At 41.1% G+C, this 24,437-nt stretch overlaps 1 protein-coding gene across 7 annotated transcripts in view; it reads right to left on the bottom strand.

Annotated features, from left to right (window-relative positions):
* PDE7B (phosphodiesterase 7B) overlaps positions 1 to 24,437 on the bottom strand; it is a 334,476-nt gene that overhangs the window by 69,419 nt on the left and 240,620 nt on the right. For all 7 annotated transcript variants that reach the window (XR_003793706.1, XM_029223802.1, XM_029223804.1 and 4 more), the window contains one exon: positions 14,837 to 14,920. Coding sequence is in view for 6 of the 7 variants with exons in the window: in XM_029223802.1 (XP_029079635.1) it covers positions 14,837 to 14,920 (84 nt within the window). In the remaining variant the exon portion in view is untranslated. The remainder of the gene's footprint in view (positions 1 to 14,836; positions 14,921 to 24,437) is intronic.

Here is a 24,437-nt window from a genome sequence, read left to right as displayed (position 1 = left end):
CAATTGAAGATAATAATAATTACCAGAACCTACCACATTGTTAAGAGGGATAAATAAGGTTATACATAAAAAGTGTTTAGGGGCTTCCCTGGTGGCACAGTGGTTGAGAGTCCGCCTGCCGATGCAGGGGACACGGGTTCGTGCCCCGGTCCGGGAAGATCCCACATGCCGTGGAGCGGCTGGGCCCGTGAGCCATGGCCGCTGAGCCTGCGCGTCCGGAGCCTGTGCTCCGCAACGGGAGAGGCCACAGCAGTGAGAGGCCCGCGTACCACAAAAAAAAAAAAAAAAAAAAAAAGTGCTTAGCACATTGAACCCTCTCAATAAATATCAGCTAATTTGAGTTATAATGATACATTTTATATTGATATCGGATTGAGATCCTAGACTTTCTATGTAACAATTTGAAATAGAATTGGACATCAAGAGCAGTATATGGGGTTTTTATAAAGCATGTCATTAAAGGAGTCTTGCTCTTAGGTATAGGAGATTGGACTAAAGGTGTTGAAGTGGTACAGAATGCACTTTCATTGTACAGCCAGGAATCACTGGCCATTCCTTTGTAACTTAGTTTTAATATTAAAAAGAAGCAACCACTTGCTGTGCAAGGAACAAGGGAGGAGAAAACGTATTTTTCTTTACACACAAGCCTTCAGTGAGTCTCCATTTTATTTTTTACAGAGTAAATGACAAAACTGATATTCAAGACAGCCCCTGGTATAGTTCTAAACAATCCCCATGGTTTAGTAAAAGTTCAGCCTAATTTTACATCAATTCTGATTACATTCTCTCCAACTGTGCAGCTCTCTCCCTTCAACACTGCACATTCACTCTAGGATTTGAAGGCACTCAGCTTTTGAATGAACCCAGCTTTTCCCCACCTCTGGTCTTTCTTTTGAATGCACTTTAAAAAATTTCTACTTATAAAAATCCAACTGCTGTCCAAGTACCAGTGCCAACCCCTCCATGAGGTCCTTCACTAGAATGACCAGTGCTCTCTCCATGGGAGCCTCCTTGGCACCTGTCAGTTTATCTGGTGTTAATTTCGCTGGTGTTTGTCTGAGTTGTGTACCAGCCTTTCCCCAAACTTTCTGTTTATCTTTTATCTCCTGTAGCTCATATCCTGGCACTCAGTATATTCTCGATAAATATGAATTGTTTAGTTTACCTTTTCTTCTTAAAAAAAGAGAGAGAGAGAGAGATTTACTCCAGGTCTTCCAAGGAGAAGGTGTTTTGGGTGGATTTTTAGTTTCCTGGTCTTTACCAAGAATTGTCTCCAAAATAGAAAGCAAAGCGAATCTGCTAAGGCACAAAAGGAAAGAATGAGAAAAGAAGAAGAGAGGAGATGGGGGGACTTTGCTTTTTCACTTGGCAAGGATTGTCAAAAAATGGTAGGTGGGAGAGGGAAGGGGGGTACTAGGGCTTGCAATCTACACTAAGGTTAAGTTTGTTCTACTTGACTGATTCTTGATGACTCTTGGGAGAGAAGGTGCTAGAAATCTTCACATTGCCACAGAATACATAGCCACTGGGGGAAGAAGAGCAAGGAGGAAACGTCTCCCAACCCCCGCCTAGACATAAATTAGCTGCTGCCACAGCTGTCTCCATGTGATGAATTGGCTCCTGGGGGTGGTCACGGGGTGGGTGTGCAGGGCAGAGACACTGGAGACAGAAGTAAAACTTATTTTCATCGCTGGACATTCCTTACAGATTATATTACCCACAGAGCACAAGTAAGCCCAAGAAAGAAGAGAGGAGTCTTTGACAGGAGGTTATCATTTCCTTTGTTTTCAGTTTTGCACTGTGGGAGATGTGGGAGAGCGGGGTCGGGGCAGGAATGGTGACAAGCTTATCTATACTGTGACAAGCTTATCTATAATGGTCCACACTGTGAGAAAACGGGAAAGCAATGACACAGACTTAGCTGTCCCAGGTGGGGCCAGGCCACCATGTTGTTGCTGGAATTTTCCTTTTAGTGGCACCACAGCTGTGGTCCAACAGACGCTGAGTGCTGGTGGCCAGGTGGAGCACAGAGCTCTCTCTCTGGGCCACAAATGCATGGCCGTCAAGCTCAGAGGGTCCTCCAGTGCCCTGTCTCTACCACCCTCCACCTTGCTTCCTACTTCATGGAGAGATTGAAAGTCACTAGGTGGGACATTCCTTACCATTTTGCTACAAAACCTGTAAAACCTCCTACTCTGCAGACATTCTTGTCTTCGTTCTATCCATTCTATTAGATGAGCTGCCTCCTTTTCTAAGGCCAGTCCCCCTACTATGTTTCCAGGACATTTTGCTCTGTTGGGGCCCCAGGCAGGTCACCCCAAAATATGCCTCAATGGCTTATTGATTATTTTGAATTAAAATTACTTAAGAAACGGCCAATGTAAGAGGGATGCTCTGATTTTCCCCTCTGTCGCCCTGAAAGCAGGAAATCAACCTCTCACGTGAAAGGTGCACTCCTTGTATCTGGAGGTAGAAGGACACCCTGATCATGGACGACTGGGAATTTGGGCTGAGATGCTTGCATAAACAAACCTTATTTCTTCTTCTAATTTACAAGCCCAAACTCTGTTTAGTTTCTTCACTAACTGGGCACCTCAAACCTAAGTTTCTTCATCCTGTCAATTCTTCACAAATTTATTTTGTGTAAAAAAGTATAAAAGTAGCCTGCTTTGGCCACTTCTTAGGTTCCATTTCTATGAGTCCTTCATGCACATGAATTAAAATTTGTTTCTTTTTCTCCTTTTCATCTGTCTTGTGTCCATGTTACTATTTGTCTCTCCACAAGAACTCAAGAGGGGTAGAGGGGGAATTTCCCCCTCCCTAACAACTCCCAGTTATGACTTTTCTCTCTCATATATTCCATTGTTTTTTCTCAACTAGATCTTTCTCACCATAATTTCAGCATGCTTAAATGTCTTGCAAAAACAAAACCAAAATACTTCCAATCCCATGTTTCCAGCTACCATTTTCTCTCTACCACTTTATTTAGAAACGTACTTGGGAAAGAGATGTGTCTGGCATTGCAGGGGGAAGCTCCATAAATATTTGTTGAAAGAACGAATAAGTGAAAGAATGAAAAACTGAAAAGGGTTAATGAATCACTGCCTTCAGTATAAGTCAAATGTGTTATGTATTGTATACTCTTCCCACAAAGCACTTCTACATGTGGTCATAGAGAAACAGAAATATGAATAACCGTAATAATAAAAGCCCACAGTTATTGAGGACCTGTACTGGGATGGCTACTGCGCTAGCACTTTACACACATTTACCCATTACTTTTCACAATAAGCCTATGAGGTCTGTACTCTTCAATCCTTTTCCGGCCCAGGAAGTTGGAGCACAGAGAGGTCTGGGCAGCCGCTGCTGCCAGAATCGAAACCCAGGCAGCTGGCTCCCACCAGCTTCAGGGAGAATCCTTGTTTTATCTTTCCTTTCATCACAAGTGGTAAAAGTTATTTTATATCTTTAAGTTGACGTTTAAATAAGGAAGGCCGTGTGACTGTGTGGAAAAACAATGTCAGAAGGCCTGAATCCTTACTCTTTCATTACCTTGCAGTGAGTCACTTGGCCTCTCTGTTGTTTTGCTGGTTGTTTTTTTTTGCTTGTAAAACTGAAAAACAGGGCTGAAACATCTCGAGTGCCTTCATTTAAAAGCTTTGTCAAATGTAAAGTGCTGTTTAAATGTGAATTAGGAGTTTGGTTTCATGTTCTTTGGAATAAACTTCATCTTTAAAGGACAAGCCATCATTGTGAAGTACCATACGTGGCTTCGATAACTACCCAACCTCACAACTTCCAATCAGTTTTCCAAGATAGCCCAGTAAATAATGTTTTCTGGACCATGGCTGCAACTTCATTTTCTGTGTGCTGATATTACTTTATTTAGGAAAAAAGGTAAAGATTCTATTTCTGGTCAACATTGAGTTTTTTTCTTTTCAATAAAATTTCATTTTTTTTCTGAATATAAGAGGAATAAATGCTTATGATATAACAAATAGAAAAAAAGAAAAGAGGGAAATAATAATCATCTAGAAATAATCCCTGTTAAAATTCTGGTGTATTTTTAAAAACATAACTGAGATCTTCTTTTAAGTTACGCGATTTGTATCCTGCTTCTTTTTACTTCATGTATTATAAACATTTTGAGAAACTGTCTTTCAACGATGCAGTTTGCATGACAGGAAATAACCAACTCCCCCTGGAGAAAAATTAAAGCAACCAGTGGCAGCCTCAAATCTGACTTAAATTTGTCACAATAGTGATTCCATTTCCTTCTTCTTGGGGACAGTTGACAAGTGTCCTCAGCTGTCACCACCACACCCTTCTCTTTCTTATCAAAGAACACAAGGTCAGGTGATGAAATGAGCAATTTGTCACTCGGCACCGTCTGCCAGAACAGTAGGAATATTGAAAAACAGAGTTGAAAAGTTGCAAAATCTCGTATTTAGGTGTATAATTACACATTTCTTGTTAAGTTATAGAAACATTTGTTCAATGATATTGAAGCATTTCATACCAAAAAGGGAATTGTCTAAATGTACTATAAAAAGAAAATAATGATTATAATGTAAGAAAAATACTTCATATGAGTAACTGGCACTTAAAAGGAATGTATGGCATACATGTATTGCCTTTGAATATTAAAATCCATATATAGAGAAGAATTATAGTCCAGGATGGTTAAGAACTTGTGCTCTGGCATTGTATTTTTGAGGTTTGAATTCTGACTAACAAGTTATTTCCTGGGAGAGTTATTTCTCCTCTTTGGGCTTCAGTTTCCTCATTTTAAATAGCAGTGCCTACTTCATAGGGATCGTGTGGGGATTAAATGAGTCGATCTGTGCAAAGTGTGTAATACAATGTCTGGAACCTAAAGGCTCCACACATCTTAGCTATTATTATTATCATTTGATATGATATGTGTGTGGCATAACTGACCTATGTCAGTGGTTTCCAAATACTCATAGAAGGTCCAGGTTTGCTGCATCAGATCACCTCAGGATGTTTTGAGAATATACTATCTGGAGATTCAGGTTCAAAGAGTTTGCAGTTACAGTGTGATGGATACTTTCTTGGAGATATGGTGGGAGCACAGAAGCGGGAATAATTAGTTAGCTGGGAGGGTTGAGGGAGTCTTCATAAAGGTCATAATGCTGGGCCAGAGCTCGAGCGGTGAAGACAGACAGACAGCTCTCCCTATCCGCAGGTTTCGTATCCGCGAGTTCCGCATCCACGGATGAGGAGGACGGATTGTAAGGGATTTGATCATTCGCCGATTTTGGTATCCGTGTGGCCCAGGGCTCCTGAAACCAATCCCTTGTGGATACGGAGGGACGAATGTAGATGTCTCCTAGGAGGAGGTGGCCAGGTAGGCGTATACTCAGCAGAGGCAGTAGGTACATCCAAAGTTAAACTACATCTATTGAGGACCTATTAGGAGCCAGACGGGCTGCTGGACACATTGATCTCATTTACCTCTCACCGTGACCCAATGAGTCTGATGTTACAATGTCCTTCCATATGTGTGGACATTAAGTAGTTTGAGCATATTTCCCACACTCACAAAAGATGTAAGATTGAAACTCAGGTCTGACTTGCAAGTTCATCGTCTTTTTGCCAGTCTCCTTTGCTGACTGCGGTTCAGTGGGTGCGGGGATCTAGGTGGGCAGCCATGGTGGACCCGGCAGAGAAGCAGCCTGCGGGGGTGTGAAGGCCTCTTGTTTCTACTGCTCGCAGCAGCCCTCCTGTGCTTCTCGGCCTTGGGGAGCCTTGCCTGAGAGGGCTCCACCGCCAGCCACCTGCATCCTGGACCTGGGGTTAAGCACCTCCTAGGTTAAGGCTGTTGTGGTGACCGTTGTTAGGTGCAGTGACACTGGCCACCTTCCCTTGGGATTTTCCTCTGTAATTGCTGCCACTTTCCTCCGCATGTGTTCTACTGCCCTCCCTCCTAAGGTTGCTTATCAGTAATAAACCACCCAGGTGTCCCAAGGCAATCTGGTTTGCTAGTTAGAAAGAAATCAAGATCTTGATCTTGTGTGTTAACCGTGAGATCTCAGTTTGGAAACACACAAAAGATTTTAAGGATGGAAACACTGTATTTTTCCATATATAGTTCAATGGGGACCATGGTGAGTCTTTTAGATCTTCTGAAACTTTGAGAGTAGGGTGGCAATCAGAGGACATAACCCCTCATTTTGTTTATTTAATGAAGCCACAAGAGATCGGCTGTGACTGCTTCTGGGTAGGTTGAATTTAATTTTATTTAACAAATAAGTCATTCTAGCTCAGTGACTCAGAGGGAAACTTCAGTCAAAAAAACTCGACTTACTCTTGCTTCCCTCTATATTTTACTGTCTCCAGAAATCCAAAGACACCACTATGCCAGAAATACTCTAGGTGGGTTAGGGTTTTGTTCAAGGAAATGCTGCAGTAGAAAATTGCCATTTCTCTGTGCTGTGTTCAGGTGAGTTAGCAAACCCTCTGGGCTCTGATATAAGCAGCCACGTTTGTACCAAATAGAATCCATGAGGGGAGGGTTGGGGAGAGGTGTCTGAACTGTGATGTCTAAATTATTTCTCACAGAGGAAAAGAAATTGCTGGTGAAACTTCCTTCCTTGTGGGCTTTCTTGTCAACTGTCTTGTGCTTTGCTAAATCAAGCTTATTCTAAACTAATACTCTAGGAGCATTTGAACAAAGTAGTCGTTGATTTTGTGATACCTCTTCTGGCCATATGGCTCATGGACGGATGTGACTCCCAAGTGGCGCTTCCAAAGCAGGCCTCTCTGCCCTGCACTGCAATCCCGTATTTCCAGCTTTCTCCTGGACATTTCCACTTGACTCTCCAGCAAACAACTTGTCCTGACTGAGCTCACTATACTTTCCCCACCACCCTCCACCTTCCTCACCGCTGACCTCACCTCCAGATTTTCAGATGACCAGACCAACCCCTGGAACGCCCAGTCTTCAGTATCAGCATTTTATCTCCTTTTCTCCACATGATGTCTGGATTTATACTTTATTTCTACTGCCATCATAGTCTGCCACCTGACTATATTCCTTTTGATTCATTGGGTCTGTTCCCCTAACATACGGATGTGACTTAATTTTCTGAAACACTACTTAATTCACGTTTTTCTTAAAATTCTCTAGCGATCCTCTTTGCTTTATGAATCAAGTTCAAATCCTTTATCTTGGCATTCCAAGCCTTTTCATTTTCTCTCTAGTCAACGTATTTTACTACTTTTTGGAACTTCTTCCTACTCAGTGCTTAATATCTCCCATATGTCAGCTCAGTCTCGCTTCTAGGCAACTCCTGAACCAGCCAACACTCTGCCTTATCTTCTAGATTTCAGCATGAGACCATAAAGTCCTGTTCTCCTGCTCAGGGCAATTCAGTAATCTCTGCCTTCTCTTGTCTTTGATTTACTGTCCAGTGTCATTTACTTAAGAACTAGTTCATTTATGCTCTTGTATGGTCCTTGGTATAATGTGTATTTGTCTTATCCATCTAATAAGGTTGTTAGTTCTTTGAGGGTAGAGGAATATCTCAAAGTTTCCTTTTAAGCACTCGGAATCTTCAGCCCAGGGATGTAGTAGGTGCCATCCCACCCACTCCCCAGTCCTTGTTGCCTGGAAAGGAATTATTTGGATATTTGTGTTTGGTGCATCTGGCAGACTCCAGTCCATTGTCATCGGAGACAGGAGCTAGCCATCATGTAAAACGCTGTCTCAGCCCGGTGGTTATTGGTGTGGCCCACGGCACCTTGGCCTCACGGCCTGCTGGGCATAGAGCGAATGTTTGTTGAATGAGTGGATAACAGCCAAGAGGAAATACTGGGCTTACGGGTTCAATTTTCTGTTTTTCATCACTCAGATAAAAAATCAATTTGTTAAATGATGTCAGCCAGGTTAATAGAAGGCAAGGGCTATTTTCAGTTCTGGCTTTAGAGGGTGAAAACTCTTTCTTTTTGAATATGGTTTTCCTCAGACAGTCAGGGCTACGGCATGATCTCTCCTGCCTTCTCTGGCTCCTCCTTGAATATTGCATCCCCCAATAACATTTACAGCTAGTTGAGTAGAAGGGTGGACGACTCTTTCCTGGTTCCTTAGGTCCTGAAGCCCTAAACACTGGCCTCTGTGTGCAGCCCTCCTTCACATCATCGTTGTTTCAGAGCTGCTCATGTTTTAGTTCCTCCAGAAAGCCTTCTCTCATTTCCCAAGATAGAGTTAACTCTTCCTTTCTTTAACTTCCCCCAAGTTGATCACTCTCTCCTCCGAACCTTGTTTACACATATGTTTCTCGTATTATGTGTACTCTTATTCTAGACACATGTAGTATTAGATGTATCAGTCATATCAAAACGTATTTGCTTATGTCTCTGTAAATTCCTTGAAGGCAGTGGTTATGTCTCACGTATATTCGTGTCTTTGGGGCCTGGCATACTGCTTATCCTGAGAAGTAGTCCGCTGATGGTCAGTGATAAACAGTGACAGGGAACGAGCGAAACAGTGCAGACACCATCAAGTCTGTCTTCTGCAGTGCAGTGGCATTTCGGTGGCTAACCATCCTACTGGTCTGGCACTTCCGCATCTGAAGTGCTGGGGAGCCTGCAGCCAGAAACCCTGAGTGCCCATCACGGAGTACGTTCCAGGTGAGTCAGAAGGCATCACAACCACAACCACAACCAATGCCTTGCCTTTCTCCCAGAGGAAGGCAAATATTGAACTTTGAAATTGTGGGGCGTTAACCTTGGAGAAGTCTGAGCTGATCCCAGCCAGCACCTCTCTTCTCTGTTTGGGGCGCACAGGGCTGGGGGCCGGGGTTTGGGGCTGGTGGGATATCATCCTCTGAGCATGACTCCTTTCAAATCACAGTAACATTTTTTAAAGGATGTTTTTATTTTATTTTCTGTTTTTAATATATATATTTTTTTGGCTGCGCTGCACAGCATGAGGGATCTTAGTTCCACGACCCGGGAGCGAACCCATGCCCCCTGCAATGGAAGCACAGAGTCTTAACCACTGGACCGCCAGGGAAGTGTCTATTTTCTGTTTTAAAATTTTTATTTTTTAAAACAATTTGAGATATAACGACATAGAACATTGTGTAAGTCTAAGGTGTACAAACGTGTTGATTTGATACCTTTATGTATTACAATATGATTACCACTGTAGCGATAGTTAACACCTCTATTCCTTCACCTAGTTATCATTTCTTTTTTGTGGTGAGAACAGTTAAGAGCTCTTGGCAACTTTGAAGTATATAATACAGTACTGTTGACTAAAATCACTATGCTGTGCATTAGATCTTCAGAACTTATGCATCTATTACTTGCAAGTTTGCACCCTAAACAATATCTCAGCTGTCACATTTTAGTTTAGGTTCTTTACATTTTGTGTGGCTCTCATAGGTAACATTAGAAGTTATCATTCAAGGGATAAATTAGGAGGTTGGGATTAACATATACACATGACTATATATAAAATAGATAACCAACCAGAACCTTCTGTGTAGCACAGGGAACTATACTCAGAATTTTGTAATAACCTATAATGGAAGAGAATCTGAAGATAATATGTATATTTATATTTATATCTATATCTGAATCGCTGTGCTATACACCTGAAACTAACATGACGTTGTAAATCAACTATACTTCAATTTTAAAAAAGTTATCTTTTAGAAGATTACTGAAAGGCTGTTACCATCTGCTACGAATTCCCTCTTAGAAAATGGAGTTTATAATCAAATTGCCGCCCCTCCCTCTTTAAGATGGGGATATCACTTAGCACCAGATGGTTTGTAACATGCAGGGTGGCTTTTGGGTGACTATCATTTTGTGAATGTATTTTATATTTCTGCAGCGTGTAATGTGTTTAGATGGAAGCTTTTCAAAAAGCATTAATAAAAAAAAAAGCATTTGAGTCTCTGGGTCAATTCTTCATAAAAAGGTCAATATATATATGTTTGCAAATATTCTATGTTGGAAATAACGATCAAAGGAAAATATTTTGGTAGTGCTACTAAAATTACCTCATGCTTGTGCAGCTAAAATGGCCCTGCCTGGAGAGGCAGATCTGGAGGAATAGAACTTTAAACATCAAGATTAGCAAATTAACTGACAGGAAAAGCCAAATAGCCAATTAACCTACTATTGCACAGCCCCGGGGCTGGTCTCGAGCTCCAGGCTCTCTGTGGCAGCTGATATCTGGTGCCCTAAAACCTCCAGCTGATGCTCCTTCTTTCTCTCAAGCTCCACAGTCACTGTGCATGTTTGTTTTGTATGTCACTTCCTTTGCTGAGCCAGTGTGGAAATCACATCGTGTTGCTCTGAAGTGGTTGCCACGGGAACATCTCCACCTAGTCATTATCTACTCAGGCTCCTGATTATATTAAGCCAGGAGACAGAGATGTAGCAGGGGTCACTGGAGCCACCTGCTCTGCAGAAACTGTAATTGCTTCTGCGACGTTCATCTCTGGCCACCCGTCTCTCCGAACACTCCTCTACATTTTCCCCTCTCTTGTTTCCCCCCAAAGAAAGTCAGTAAATGAAGTCAGTATGTAGGAAATCAGCATGGGGATAAGATGAGCCATTACATTCCCATCCCTCCTGCCCTTCCTCCAGTTCTCTGTTTTAGAACCTCATGTGGATTAAAAATAACTGTCACCCTTTTCTCACATTCTGTTCTGCCCCTCCATGCTTAGAGATAAAGATGACTCTCTTCTTTAAAAGTCTATAATTCCTGTGTCCCACACAATGGTGCTGAAGTCACAGTTTCCTGCTACTTATCCAGAGAAGCTTCTAGAAATTCACATAGATGCCTCTTTTCTAAATTGTATGAAATATCAATAGGACATGAAACTGGCTATTAACAGGTAATTTTATCCCACATGTTTCTACTGATCTGGATGAATTTCTTATGAGGAGGATTTTCTGATCTTTATTCTCAGATTGCATGTGACATAGGAGGGGTGTTGTCTCAGAGTACTTTTTGGGGGAAAAACCATACAATCCATTGGCCTTGTAATTTATTGCCCAAATAAGGATGTTTTGGGAGTTGAAAAGTGGCATTATTAATAGGTATGCCTAGACAACAGGTGTAAATTAGGACTATCTCCGGCAAACCAGGTATATATTGTCACCTTAAATGTAGATGACAGGTACATGGGCATGGTAGTACTATGCCCTCACAGAATATGGGGAAAGGAGCACCTCTTGCAAGAAAAATTTGTGCATTTAGAAATTATACTTGCGGAGTTTAAAATCTGGATCAGCAGGAGTTTCCCTTTTTGTTTATACTTCTACTGCATGTAAATTTTGTTAATGTGAGACCATTCTTAATGTAACGTGATGGCACTGGGAATTGAAAAGAAAAAAAATATGACATTAACAAAGGAAAACAGACTGGACTAAATGTGCCTATATTGATGTCATAAACTCTTTTACCCTGATTAAAAATCTAACTTAAACGTTGGTAACTTTTTTCTGTAAAGGGCCATATACTAAGTATTTGGGGCTTTGTGGGCCATATGGTCTTTGTTGCAACTACTCTGCTGTTGTAGGGTGAAAGTAGCTGTGGACAATACATAAATGGATAGGCATGGCTGTATTCCAATAAAATCTTGTTGACAAAAACAGGCAGGGTAGGGACACAGATTTGGTGCATTAGCTGTCGTTTGCCCATCCTTGTTCTAGTTCTCTGTTTGAATATCTAGAGACTGTGTTCTGATAGAAGGAAAGTTATTTTAGATATGAATTCTGATGTCTCCTGTCCTGTTGGGACAGGTTGGGGGCTGTGGCTAATGGGGCCCATGGAGAAGTACAATGGGTCTTACTACTTAGTGTACATTTTTGCTTAGGCATGTTTCAGCCATTCAAGGCATAGCTGAGGTGGGTGGTAGAGGGTAAGCCATCAGGGACACTTTGGACAGGGAATGGCAGCCATGCAGGTTTCAAAAAGCCTTTTAGGAAGAATGCTGTAGGGATGCAGACACAGGGAAGAGAGGCTATGGTGATTCAGTTTTTCGTACAAACGTTTCTTTTAAAAAAGTCCTAGATGAGATTCTACCTTGGGAGAGTGTGCACAACTGCAAGCACCTGAGGAAAATGTGTCTGTGCCTATTCTTGGAAAAAACTGACTCAAAATTAAGGTAAATTACATTTAAAAATCACTTTAGTTTGGCACTTATCACGTAGAATTGGAATCAGCTGGTAAAACTAAAAGCTTTAGGAGGAAGTCTCAAAATATTCTCAGGGGTCTATTTCAAATTTTTTATAAAGTTATATTTAAAATGTTTCCCTTTAGGCAGAAAGCACACACTAACAACTCAGGCAAACCACAGCAAGGACATGAAAGAGATCAAAGAGAATTAAGTAGACTGTATATGATAAGGCAGTAGGAGATGTGACACATGTATTATATCTTATGTGACTCTATATAACATAGATATGCACACATCTGCTGCTACTTGGTGACAATCTGCTTTAACTGTAGACTAAGGAAACTGTGGAGAGTGACCACAGTAATGTCACTGGTTCTAGACAATGGAATGGGTAGTATCACAAATAAGGAAAAATCTCAGAGGGCTTCAGTTCTATCTGATTTGTTTGGTTAAATGAAGAGGATGATTGACATTTATAATTATTTAATATAATCTTTTCAAGGGGACCCTTTAATTGGTCAGTTAACAGGAGTTACTAAGATGTCAATAACTCTAAAGAGAATATCCTTTCGGATCTTGTAGTCTATCTTGGGATGTGGTTTTCTGTATAGAGGAAAAAAAAATTGAGACCACTTAGAAAACAAAGTACAGTGAAGGCAAATTATTATTGCCTTAGCATATGTTACTGATAAAGAAATACAAGTGAAAGAGTTATCCAGAGTGGAGTGCTGAGCAGAGGAGAAAGGGAATTGCAGGATGGATGGCCAACACTGTCACTCGGCGGGTGGGAGGTCACGAGCAACAGGCAAGGTGAAATGGGGATGGAGGGCAGAGAGTCAGGGGAAGGAGGCTAGTGTTGAGTCCAGGTACCAGGAAGTTCCTGGAGGACCTACGGCAGAGGGATGACAGGATGGCACCTGCTTACAGGTGGTCTGATATTACGCTGTGAATAATATAACAGCGAAGTATTATCTGCATTGAGTTTCTCTTCAAATTTTTATAATTTCCAGTTTTTTTCAGCTTAAAAAGTGAAACAAAGTATTAAAAAAAAGTCCAAGTGTTACAGAAACCTAAGATGTAGACAGTTAAATATTCCATGATCCCACCTGCAAGGATAACTATCATTAGTAGCTGATGTTGCTCATTAACACTAAGATAAACAAAAAAAGTTTATCATTTGGAACCTTGGAATTTTAAGGAGAAATGTCTCCTATTTTCCTAATTTGTTCATGGCGTATATTAGGACCCATGATATAACATCTCATTTACTATTGAAAAGAGGCTTTTTGGTTATTTTCTGCCTCTGACCCTAGGTATGTGATGCCGTTGAGAGTCCTGGTCTATATGAGACAGTGAATTGGACCCTTGCTTATCCCCGCACTGCTTGGTGGGACCATATGGCTAGGACCTGGAAATCCATACAGGCTAGGGGCTGTCAAAAGGATAACTTCCATGGGTAGCTGGAACAACGCGTTCAGGGTTATAAGGCGGGGTAAGAGACACCATCAGAGCTCCCCATAGGCTGTAACCAATATTGCATTAGTCTAGGAACTTGACTGTATCCTCTAAAATGCATTTTTTTGGGTCTGGGTGGGGGAAGTTGTCTCTAGTATGAAAAGAGTTACTCCGAATCCCTGTGTCTCTGAAAGAGCTGAAAAAACAGATACTGCACAGTGATATGGGAAGTGGACAAACCAGGAGAAATACACACGTCCATCTTTCACTGGCCTTTGGCAGATCTAAGGATCAGAAATAGCAAGTTCCAATTTCTCCTAGTAATTTTCAGGGGTCAAGGTAAATCAAATTACCTCTTGAGTTGAACTCATTTATGCCAAAGGAATGTAATATTTTGTGGGTACAACCCAGCACTTTGAAATTTATGGGTGGGAAGTGCTATGAGAACCACATACCGAAAACCTTGGAGCAAGTTGTGAAATTTATCCATTTTCTTCATTCCCCACCCCCAAGTCCCAAGTGAAGGATGATTGTGATAGCTAGAAGACATGAAATCTGGAGGGGTGACTGGTACTGGTTTGGGTTTCCAAAGGAACCTGAAATTAAGAGAATTATGAACCAGAGGTTGAGCAGATCTCCAAAGGAGGAATAGTATATGAAGGGGAAAGTTAGAAATAAATGAGCTTCTGAAGCAGTCATGCTGGAGGAAGCAGCAGCACGTGCAGACTGAAAGGACTTCGCCATGGTGAAGCGTTTTACCAGGGATGCAAGAACTCACCTCAGGACTTAGATTAGACAAAGAAAGTAAAATTAGATAATGGATGGTTACTAAGGGCAGCTGTACAATAGGTTACCCTGTGGGGTTTTAAAAATAAAATAGAATCTCCTCTAGTCTAGTCCCGGCTGAAGGTGGAGAGAATGTCCTGGATAATGAAAGGAATAGCTTCCTCGTGTCAGGCTTCACTGTTTTCAAGATTTACATTTCTAAAGCTGGCGTGATTTCACTGGACCCTCATTGAAGCTCTGTGAGGTAGGGCAGGGCCCGAATGACTTCACTACTAAGGAAATCTAAAGACCAAGGGTTAATTTGCAACTGGGCAGGGAGAGATGGAGGAAGGAAGGCGGACCTCCAAGGGTTTTGAAGTTCAGAGGGAAATGAGAATTTTTTTTTCAAGGAAACATTTGTTCCTTTCCAGGTACACTTGATTACTCACTGTTAAGGAGGCGGAAGTCAATGAATGGGTAGGAGCCGCGGCGTTCAGCAGGAACCCCCGTCTGACCCCTCAGTCGTACATCTCCTAGAAAACAAAATCCAAGCAAATGTTTGAAAACGTTGCCAAGTGTATTCACTTTTCCTCTGTAAATCCTCTTACCCACTTATGTCACTGGAACCTACACCAAATAACGGGAAAAATGATTCCATTCACCTTGTTTAAGAGAGCGCTGTGTGGGAAGGGATATTTAATGAATGCTGAGTGTAATGAACTTGGCAATATTCTAACAAATGAAGCAGCACTCCTTTATATTTGCCGGGAAGATAGGTCTGTGAACATTTTGGTAACTTACAAGGTTTCCATAGTCCTTTTTATTCTTCCTAGTGCCATAAAGATGAAGCATCTTAATCTGGAGGGTGTGCTGGGATTATAGCTTTTATTCTAATTAGAAGTTTTAATTGCCCACAGTGCTATTTTTCTTGGTTCCAGCACAGTTTTGTTTTGTTTTTTTTTTCTGGCTGGCATCCACCTTACTTGTTTCTCAGGTTGTATCATTCATTGACCTGCTTGAGAATCTGCTCAGATCAGGGCCAGTCTAGCTCCGGATACTTTAGACCCTCAGTCTCCCTTGCACTTATGAGTCTGTAGAATTTCTAGTCCTTATTCATTTGTAGGTTTCCTTTAATGTCTGTGTTCACTTTCCCTGATTAAGGAAAGTAGTGAAGTTGAGTGGAAAGGTTTCACGTGGACTTCAGAACAAGGTAGACCTTGGATAAACCTGGCTCAGACCCTTGCTAGCTGTGTGATCTTAGAAAATGTATTTCTCTGGGCCTCAGTTGCTTCACTTCAAGGTGTCATTGGTTGGAGAATCTAAAATAACACTTGCTGCCTGGAAATAAATGCTGGTTTTACTTCCTTCTACAATCCTGCAAGGCAGGGATCATGCATATTATGTGTTTTGCATTTCTCTGTAGTGCTTTGTGTGTTGTCTGGTACTTAGCAAACTCTAAGTGAATGTCTTCTATTAACAAGAATAGATATAATGACCAAATTCACCAATTAGTACATATAATACGGAATCAGAGGAGAGGTAAAAATATAGTAGACCTAATATATTTCCAGAAGACTTGAATTGGGGAAGGTTTCAGTTCCAAGAGTGATGCCTCCACTTCCATAAACCACTCTTTTCCAGACAAGAGGTGGCACTAGGGCCTCAGCCTACGAGTACAGAGCAGGAACAGTCTTCTCTCATTAACTCCTGGAGCTAACCAGAGCCTGGATGAGATCTCCATCAGCTATAACCCATGCAATTGACAGTGTTTAAAATACCCCTCACAGATGGGCCTTGTGTACACATGGGCTTGTAAACTGTAAGCTGTGAGCCCTTGGGCTATTCTTTGCTTTGAATTTTATACTGATGCTTTATTTAATGTTTTGTATAATCTGATACTGTAGTGCCATATTGATATTAAAGAACATTATAATTTATGGAACACAGTAAAGTGGGAGGAGGAGAGAAGAGACAGAAAAGTACATTTAAAAATATGAATATAAAAATATGAATATAATCTGACATTTAAGAAGAGAATGCTAGTATTTGATAAATTCGTGGGGCTGGATGGTCAATAGTTATAGGAAAGCCACCAGAAAAAGCTGAAGAGTTTTCCTCTCCTTGAGTTGTCTTCAACACCTTATGTTTATAACTCTCTAAAGAGTTTACAAAGCACTTTCACAAACATCACTGTATATTTATTTTCTTGTTTTTCTCATTGGATCTTCACAATAGCCTTGTGAGGAGAGTCATATTATTACCCTTACTTTATAGGTGAGAAAATAGAGGCTCGGAAAGAGGGTGAACGATTGCTATTCACCCTACTGGCCCCAGCTCAGGACTCAGACCCCTTAAAGGCACTCAGTAGACTGACTTTATGTATGTTTAAACTTTTATTATTTTTTATTGAAGTATTGTTGATTTACAATATTATATTAGTTTCAGGTGTATAGCATAGTGATTCAGTGTTTTTACAGATTATATTCTTTTAAATGTTATTACAAGATAATGACAGCAATTCCTAGTGCTATACAGTATATCCTTGTTGCTTATCTATTTTATACATAGTATTTTGCATCCCTTAATCTGATGACCCTATCTTTCCCCTCCCCTCTTCTTTCTCCCCTCTGGTAACCACTGATTTGTTTTCTGTATCTGTCTCTTTCTGTTTTGCTATATACATTCATTTGTATTAATTTTTAGATTCCACATATAATATCATACAGTTTTTGTCTTTTTCTGTCTGACTAATGTCACTAAGCATAGTATTCTCTAGGCCCACGCACGTTGCTGCAGTGGCAGAATTTCATTCTTTTTTATGACTGAGTAATATTCCATTGTGTATCTATACCATGTCTTCTTTATACATTTGTCTATTGACTTTAATTGACTGCCTGAGTTTATGGTGCTTTAAGCTTATAATTAGCAGGGCCAGTCCTTAAATCTAGGTTGTTAAACTTCATAGGCAAAGATCTCTCCTCTCAATACCATTGATTTTTGGCTATGAAGTGTGCGCACCTGGTTTTTAAAGTTAAAAAAAGTCATAGACCTCCACATGATAGAAGCTATGCTTTTAGTATTTATCAAGAAAATACAGCATGTTAAAAATGATACAACAAATGCAGCACTGCCTTTGAATGAATTTATATTTTATGAGTGACAGTAAGATAGACACACACTTGAAAACCTAGGCAGACTGGGACTTCCCTGGTGGTGTAGCAGTTAAGACTCCACACTCCCAATGCAGGGGGCCCGGGTTCGATCTCTGGTCAGGAAAATAGATCCCACATGCATGCCACAACTAAGAGTTTGCATGCCACAACTAGGGAGCCAGCAAGCCACAGCTAAAGAGCCAGCCTGCTGCAACTAAGACCTGGCTCAACCATATAAATAAATAAATAATAATAAAAGAAAACCTATGCAGAGATGAGACTGTCTTCATTTGGTCTAAAGCTGGCTCGGCTTGTGGATTTGTTCACCTGTTGTGTCATCCCTTTGGGCTTCTCCTGTGGGTTTCAAGCTCACTAATTGGAACTCACTTCCTCACTAGTATTTGCTTCTCAGTGTTACCAAAGAGTTCATCCTGACTTTGTAGTTCTGAAGATACTATTTTCCCAGAAAATTTCTGTCTAATATCAATGTGAGTTTTAAAGCCTCTTCCAGAGTTTATTCCATTTATCCATCTGAGGGTCTAAGGCAGAGGTGGCCCGTCATCATGACTTTAGATTTAGACTTCAGATTTAGAGAAATCGTGAGGAGACAGCACCAGGTGGCGGAACGGGTAAAGGGGGGGAGGGCGGTGGTGATACGCTGAGAGTCAGGAAACTCTTGTTACTGAGAGGATCAGAATTTTGCCACCTTGGTGACCTTGGGCAAATCAATAACTACTTCGAGGTCCAGTTTTCTAATATTTAAATTTGCATTATATAGCATTCCCCCCCCTCCCGCCTCCCCACAGGATTGTTGTGAGGAAATTATCAGGTGCCTGAAAAATAACATGATGATTACCATTATTGAATACTTATGCTGTGCGGAGCGTTTTACATGTGTTATCTCATATCATCTACCCAACAACCCAATGAAGGAGGTATTATTATTATACCATTCACAGATGAGGAAACTGAAGCTAATGGAAATTTGATATTTTGTCTGTGCTCAGAGCTAATGAGTGGGGAGCTCGTGCTCAAACTCAGAACTGGCTCCAAACCCCATGTTCTTAACCAACCATTCTCCTATAGCATCAGGATAAAAAAACTGTATAAACAGTCAAGCATTAACTTTTTATTGCATAATGTATGCTCTGATTGCTAGTTGCCCATAAACCAAATATATATTCATCATGATTCCAGGAAACTAAATACCAGGGGAATCTACCCCCTTGATGAATTTGAGATTCAATCAGATAGATGCTGTTTATTCAAATAGCAGTTCAGTGGAAATGGGCTGCATGAATAAGACAACCAAATCCTGCTCTGGATCAACAAGGCATCTCTTATTTTCAAGTGAGAAATGGAAAGCGATTATTAAAAATATTATTTAGCAGAACTCAAACGACCTGGCACCTAATTTACCGAAGCTCTTAATTAAGATAATTTTTTTATGATGCCAGCCCACTTTTGAGAAAAAGAGACAAGCTAACAGTGAAGCATGTTGATAGAAAAGATACCTAAACAAACAAGCAAAACAAATCAACAGCAACAACAACAAACTACAAAACCCGAAAGGTTCCATTGCAGTGTTTATTCTTTCTGTAACTATTATTATAGTCTTGGAAGCAGATACTCATAAACCTAACGATGGCCTTTAGGTGTGGCAGCTAATTGCTTTGAAGAAGGATGAAATCATATTGAAAATACTAATGAGGCAGGAGGCAGGACAACTGTAAGTGGGCTAACAATGCATTTTAGAAATTCTTCAACATGAAAAGTTAAATACAAACAAACCAAAGATTCCGTATCTTCAGTGTTCTATTGAATCAAAGCTTGAATGGGGTAAAACGAATGTTCTCAGTATATACTTCTCATATAGAAAGTTCTTGCTCCTTCTCCCTGCTTTCATGAGCCCCTTCTGATATTAAATTGCTTCAATATGCTCGTGGGAAGAGAGAAATCATTCAGTAACCATGGTCCCTGGAGGAGCAGAGGCCACTGGTCCGAAGAACAGAACGAGTGGCATCCTACTGCACTGCTTTTACTGGCCCACGGTCTCAAGCAATCATCTGTTTACCTAAGGCCTTATATCCAAGCTAAACAATTACTTTGACTATTCATTAGACCCTTGTATAACTGAAGCAAATTTTTTTCTGGCAAACGGAAGGTGCAGTGGAAGCAGGGAGGAAGCGTTGACAGCTCAGAATCGTGTCCTCGCTCTGTTCTTATTGTGTGCCAAAAGGAAACAAACAGCGGGGGAATTCTTATTTTGAAAGGGCTGCTTCTCTTTTGCCCCTTCAGGCCGAAAACATAACATGTCGTCCTCGGGTATTTAAAGCTGCCAACACAGGCAGAGAGCTGAGACAGCCACTCACCCTCCCGGGGGACGAGGTTCCAGGATGGACCTCTTGCCCACTTGGCCTCTCAGGCCGTCTCTGCTTAATAAAAGCTTGGGAGGGAGCAGACATTATGTGGCCTCTTATGTAACTGGCAAAGAGGGTGGAGACGCTGACAGCGATGACAACTTACAGTGGCTGAAACACGGGCCACATGACGAGAACCAGACTTTGGCCCCAGTCATGGTGTCAAGGTCATTTCAGGGTGGGGAAAAGAAGCAGAAAAGGAACAGAGCAGTAGCTACTGTGCTCTGATCGCCTCTGAGACGAAGGAAGAAGATAACGAGAACAGCTGCAGGGACCACGGGATAGACATTCATAGGGCACCACAATGAACGAGGAAGATGGTCATAGAGTCAGAAAGGTGCTATTGAGCCACCATTCTGGCAGGAGAGAAGACGCTCCCGTGAAAGGTATTCCTTTGAGCTTCCTTAGACATTTCTAATTCATGTCACTGCCACAAACTTGCAAAATGAAGGCAGAGAGAAGTCAGATCCCCAAATCTCACACTGGAACTTTCAACAGGCTGCACTGCCCCCGAGCTGGCGGCTGTGAATATTTCAGATGACTACTCTCGATTAGCAAAGTGAATTATTTCTCCTAAGACGTTTATCTAGCCAAATAAAAAGGAGAAGGTTTGTGCAATTTAATCACTCCACAGATTTATGGGATAGGACAGGCAGCCAGTGTAGATGAGTCAGGCAGAGAGGGCTGTTCTGAGTACTGTGAGCCCACATGAGATCCAAGATGGCTGATGGGACCCCAGTTTCCCACCCAGAGGTTCAGTCTTCTGCTTTACTTTCCTGAGTGGGGCTGGGCCTGTCTCGTTACTAAGAACCTCTCCAGTGGTCTGTTGCCCTAATTGTGTCTTTCTGGGCTGTCGCTGAGAGAGCTTTGTGTGTTGGAAAGAGAGGAACCAGGAGTTATTTGTCCAGAAACCATGCTTTTGGCAAAAGGAACAATATAAAGTTTTCCTTGCATGTGCAAAAAGTCCTTTTTTTCTTCTCTTTGAAAAAACCTTGCACTTTCTGTCAAAATCAGAGAAAGGGAAATTTCACCAAGTTAGGGTTAATATTCTATTGCCTATACTGTATTACCTTGCAACTTTAGAATTATTAAATACTTTGTGACAAATGCACATTTTGGGACTTAAATGCTGCAAAAGTGAATATATAAATAGCAGTGCTTTTATTTTTTAAGGCGGGTATGGTATGTTTTAACTCAGACTAGACATTCTTTAGCTTGATGGTTTTACAGGGGGAAACGAGAAAAAAAGTTACAATCACTAGGAACACAGAAGACTAATAAAAAAAGATATTGAACAAGAAGCAGCAGGAATGCCTAAAGAGAGTTCCAAGAAGCTGTAAAAGAACTTAAAAGGACACCAAGCACATGTCTTCTTGCAAAGATTGAGAATAAGGGGAATAATCTGAGGAGTCAGTTTAGGGAATACGTGATCTGGATCTGCCTTAAGTAATGAAAACACCAGTGTAAGCTTGCACATTATTCACTTATTTCTGGGATAATGCTTTTTACCTCCAGAATCTCACCGAAGCAAAGCTTGCTATTTTTTAATAAATGTATAATACACACACACACACACACACAATGCCTGGCATGTCATAGGCACTCAAAAAAAACTACAAAAAAACAGTAGCTATTATTATTATTTTGCTGCTGTTCTGAGATTCCTGTGCCCTCCCCCACCACAGTAGGTATTATTTAGGAGAATTTCAAAGTCAGGAACTGTTTTAAGGACTGTACATGTATGAGCTGGTTTAGTCCTCATAACCATCCGCCTGAGGTAGGTATGTGTAACATCCGTGTTGTGCTGAGGAACACAGAGTTTGTAAGTCACTGAATTGGGATCAGAAACCAGGTGGCCTCGGGAGCCATTGCTCTCTAAACCACTGCTGTGCAGAGCCAATGTCTCCATTCTTTACAACAGTGACCAGTCAGATCACCCATGACGTTTTTCATGGCTTTCTTGACCTTCCAAGGCTGTGTTTTTCCTCCCTCTGCTGGGCAGGTCAGGGTTAATGAAAGTCAGTACCAAAGCTACGTCCTGAGGAAATCTTGATGCTTCATGTCAGTACTATAAGCCCAGGATCACAGGGGGTGCCACAGATCATGACACTAGAAGCCACGAGTCTCAGATGATGCAGGTTAGACTACAGGGAGTCTAGACTCCACTGGAGAGCTAGGTATCTTGTAGGGAAGTAGAACTTTGGGGTAAGTGTGTCAGCAAAGGGGCCAATTCTAGAGCAGGCTCTGAGGAGACCCTAGACTAATTCAGTTCATTTTGATAAACTGTCATGCAAAACATTATACAAAGTGTTGGAAAGTAGGTGGGGAAAGGGAAACACAAATGAACAGAAGATGTCATCTTGGCACTAAGATCATTAATAATCTAGAAGAGATTCATAGAAATGAGTAAATATGGTATAAAGCCAGAAGGAATCTAACTTTTAGCGGTACTGGGATATTTGGGTTTGGATCCCTGTCTCAGAAGTGCTGTAAGGTTTTATGATTTTATATGGATAAATAACTTGGACATTTCTGGGTCTAAAATAACTTCCTAGTAATCTACAAAACTGTTGCAGTTAGTAGAACTGAAAGAGAATCATTTAACGTTCAATTAAACAATTTAATATAATTTTACATTTAAAAGGACTTCACATTTTAGAACAATGATTGAAGGTGTGATTTAGACTCTCATACCATGTCTTCAGTAAGCAAATTTCTGTGGGTACAGGCAAATAATTTAAATTAGAACACTCTTTCTGAAACCACTTGTCACTAGGAAGAGACGTCCTTTGGATTTCATGAGTGTGTTAGCTTTCTGGAAAAAAAATATACATACAGCAGAAGAGGTGGGGGAGGAAGAAGCACAGAATGAAGAGGAGGAGAGAGAGAAGAGGCTACAAAGGAAATGGACACAGGGAGGGACCGAATCCTGCGGCTGAGGGAAAGGGAGGCATCAGAGATAATTTGTAGATTTTTGTCTTGCATAACTGGATGGTTGGTTGTAGCCATCACAGAAAAAGGAAATTCTCAAAGAGGAGTCATTTCATGTCCTTCATTTGATAAATGATATTTAATATAAATGATATTTATGAGACATGATATTTTTGGCAGGCAATACAATGGTGAAGAACCTTGGGAACAGTCTTTGCCTCATGGAGTTTACATTCTCTTGGAGGGGACAGCATAGAAGAATTATATGCTAAATGTAAAGTTGCAACTTTGGGTACTGGAACAAAAGAGAGGTCTATTGATGTTAAGAAAGTTACAATGAACTTCACTTTGCTAGGGAGGTTGTTGTGAGCCTCCCCGAGAAGGTGACATTTGATCTGAGAGCTTGGGAATGAACAGGAGTTAATTTAAGGTGAACATATGTCCCGATTTGCCCTGGAAAGTCTTGATTTAGGCCTATTGTCTCTCCTGGTGTAATTAGTAATAGTGCCCCTTTCACACTTGGAAGTATTCTGATTGGATCGTACATTACATGATTACCCTGAGTGTGGCAATCCAGGCAGACAGGCGTGCATGTCCAAAGGTTTTATTGCATCCTTACTGCAGAAGAATGGTGTGTCTGAGCTCCTGTAACAAGACCTACTGTGTATCATAGGAAAGAACAAAGCGATGTGGTGGGGCATGATGCACGATGAGGCTGGAGAGGTGTCAGGGCTTTGCAGGACAGGCTGAGGAGTTTGACCTTATTCCAAAAGAACTAGGAAGCCATGTGATGGTGTTAAGGGGGAGATGATATAACTGGATTCGCATGTTGAAAAAAACAACTTTGGGTGCACAATAGAGAAGGATTGGAAGGGGCAAGAAGGACTAGTTAGGGGATCATTGTATTGACAGTAGTCCAGGTGAGAAAAAGTGGTGGCTTGGAGTATGGTAGTGGTCCTGGCAGAGAAGTGAATAGACTTTAGACATATTTAGTAGGTAGAAATGACATGTGGAATTGCCTGGGAGGTCTGAGGGAGAGGGAAATATCAAGGATAATTCCTAGATTTCTGCCTTTTCGTAACTGGATGATTGATTATGCTAACCACAGAAAAAGGGAATTTTAAAAGGACCAGATATGGGAGAAGTTCATGTGATCAACTTTGGCTACACTGAGTTTAAGTGTTACTGTTATTTCAAAGCAAAAATGTCAAGTAGGCGGTTGGACATATGGGTCTGGACCCATAGGGAATGTCTGGGATGAATATATAAATTTATAAATCAAATAAAACTACAGGCATGTATAAATTTGCCTAGGAAATGAAGTGATAAGTGAATAGGGCCTGGCATCCAGGGTTAAGCAACTCTAACATTTAATATCTTGCTGGAGGAGGAGTCTGTAAAGGAAAAGAGGCAGCCATAAGATAGGAAGAAATCCAGAAGCTCATTTTGTCATGGAAGAGAGTAATTCAAGAGGGAGGGAATGGCTTTCAGATAGATCTTGCTGAAAGCGTAAGTGAAAGGAGGATTGAAAAAAGTCCATTGTGTTT

This window comes from Monodon monoceros, unplaced genomic scaffold (assembly GCF_005190385.1).
Source record: "Monodon monoceros isolate NGI ecotype Baffin Bay Population unplaced genomic scaffold, NGI_Narwhal_1 Super_Scaffold_15, whole genome shotgun sequence".
NCBI lineage: Eukaryota > Metazoa > Chordata > Mammalia > Artiodactyla > Monodontidae > Monodon > Monodon monoceros.
Note: the sequence above shows the minus strand (reverse complement) of the source record. Positions and strands in the feature narration are given on the sequence as shown.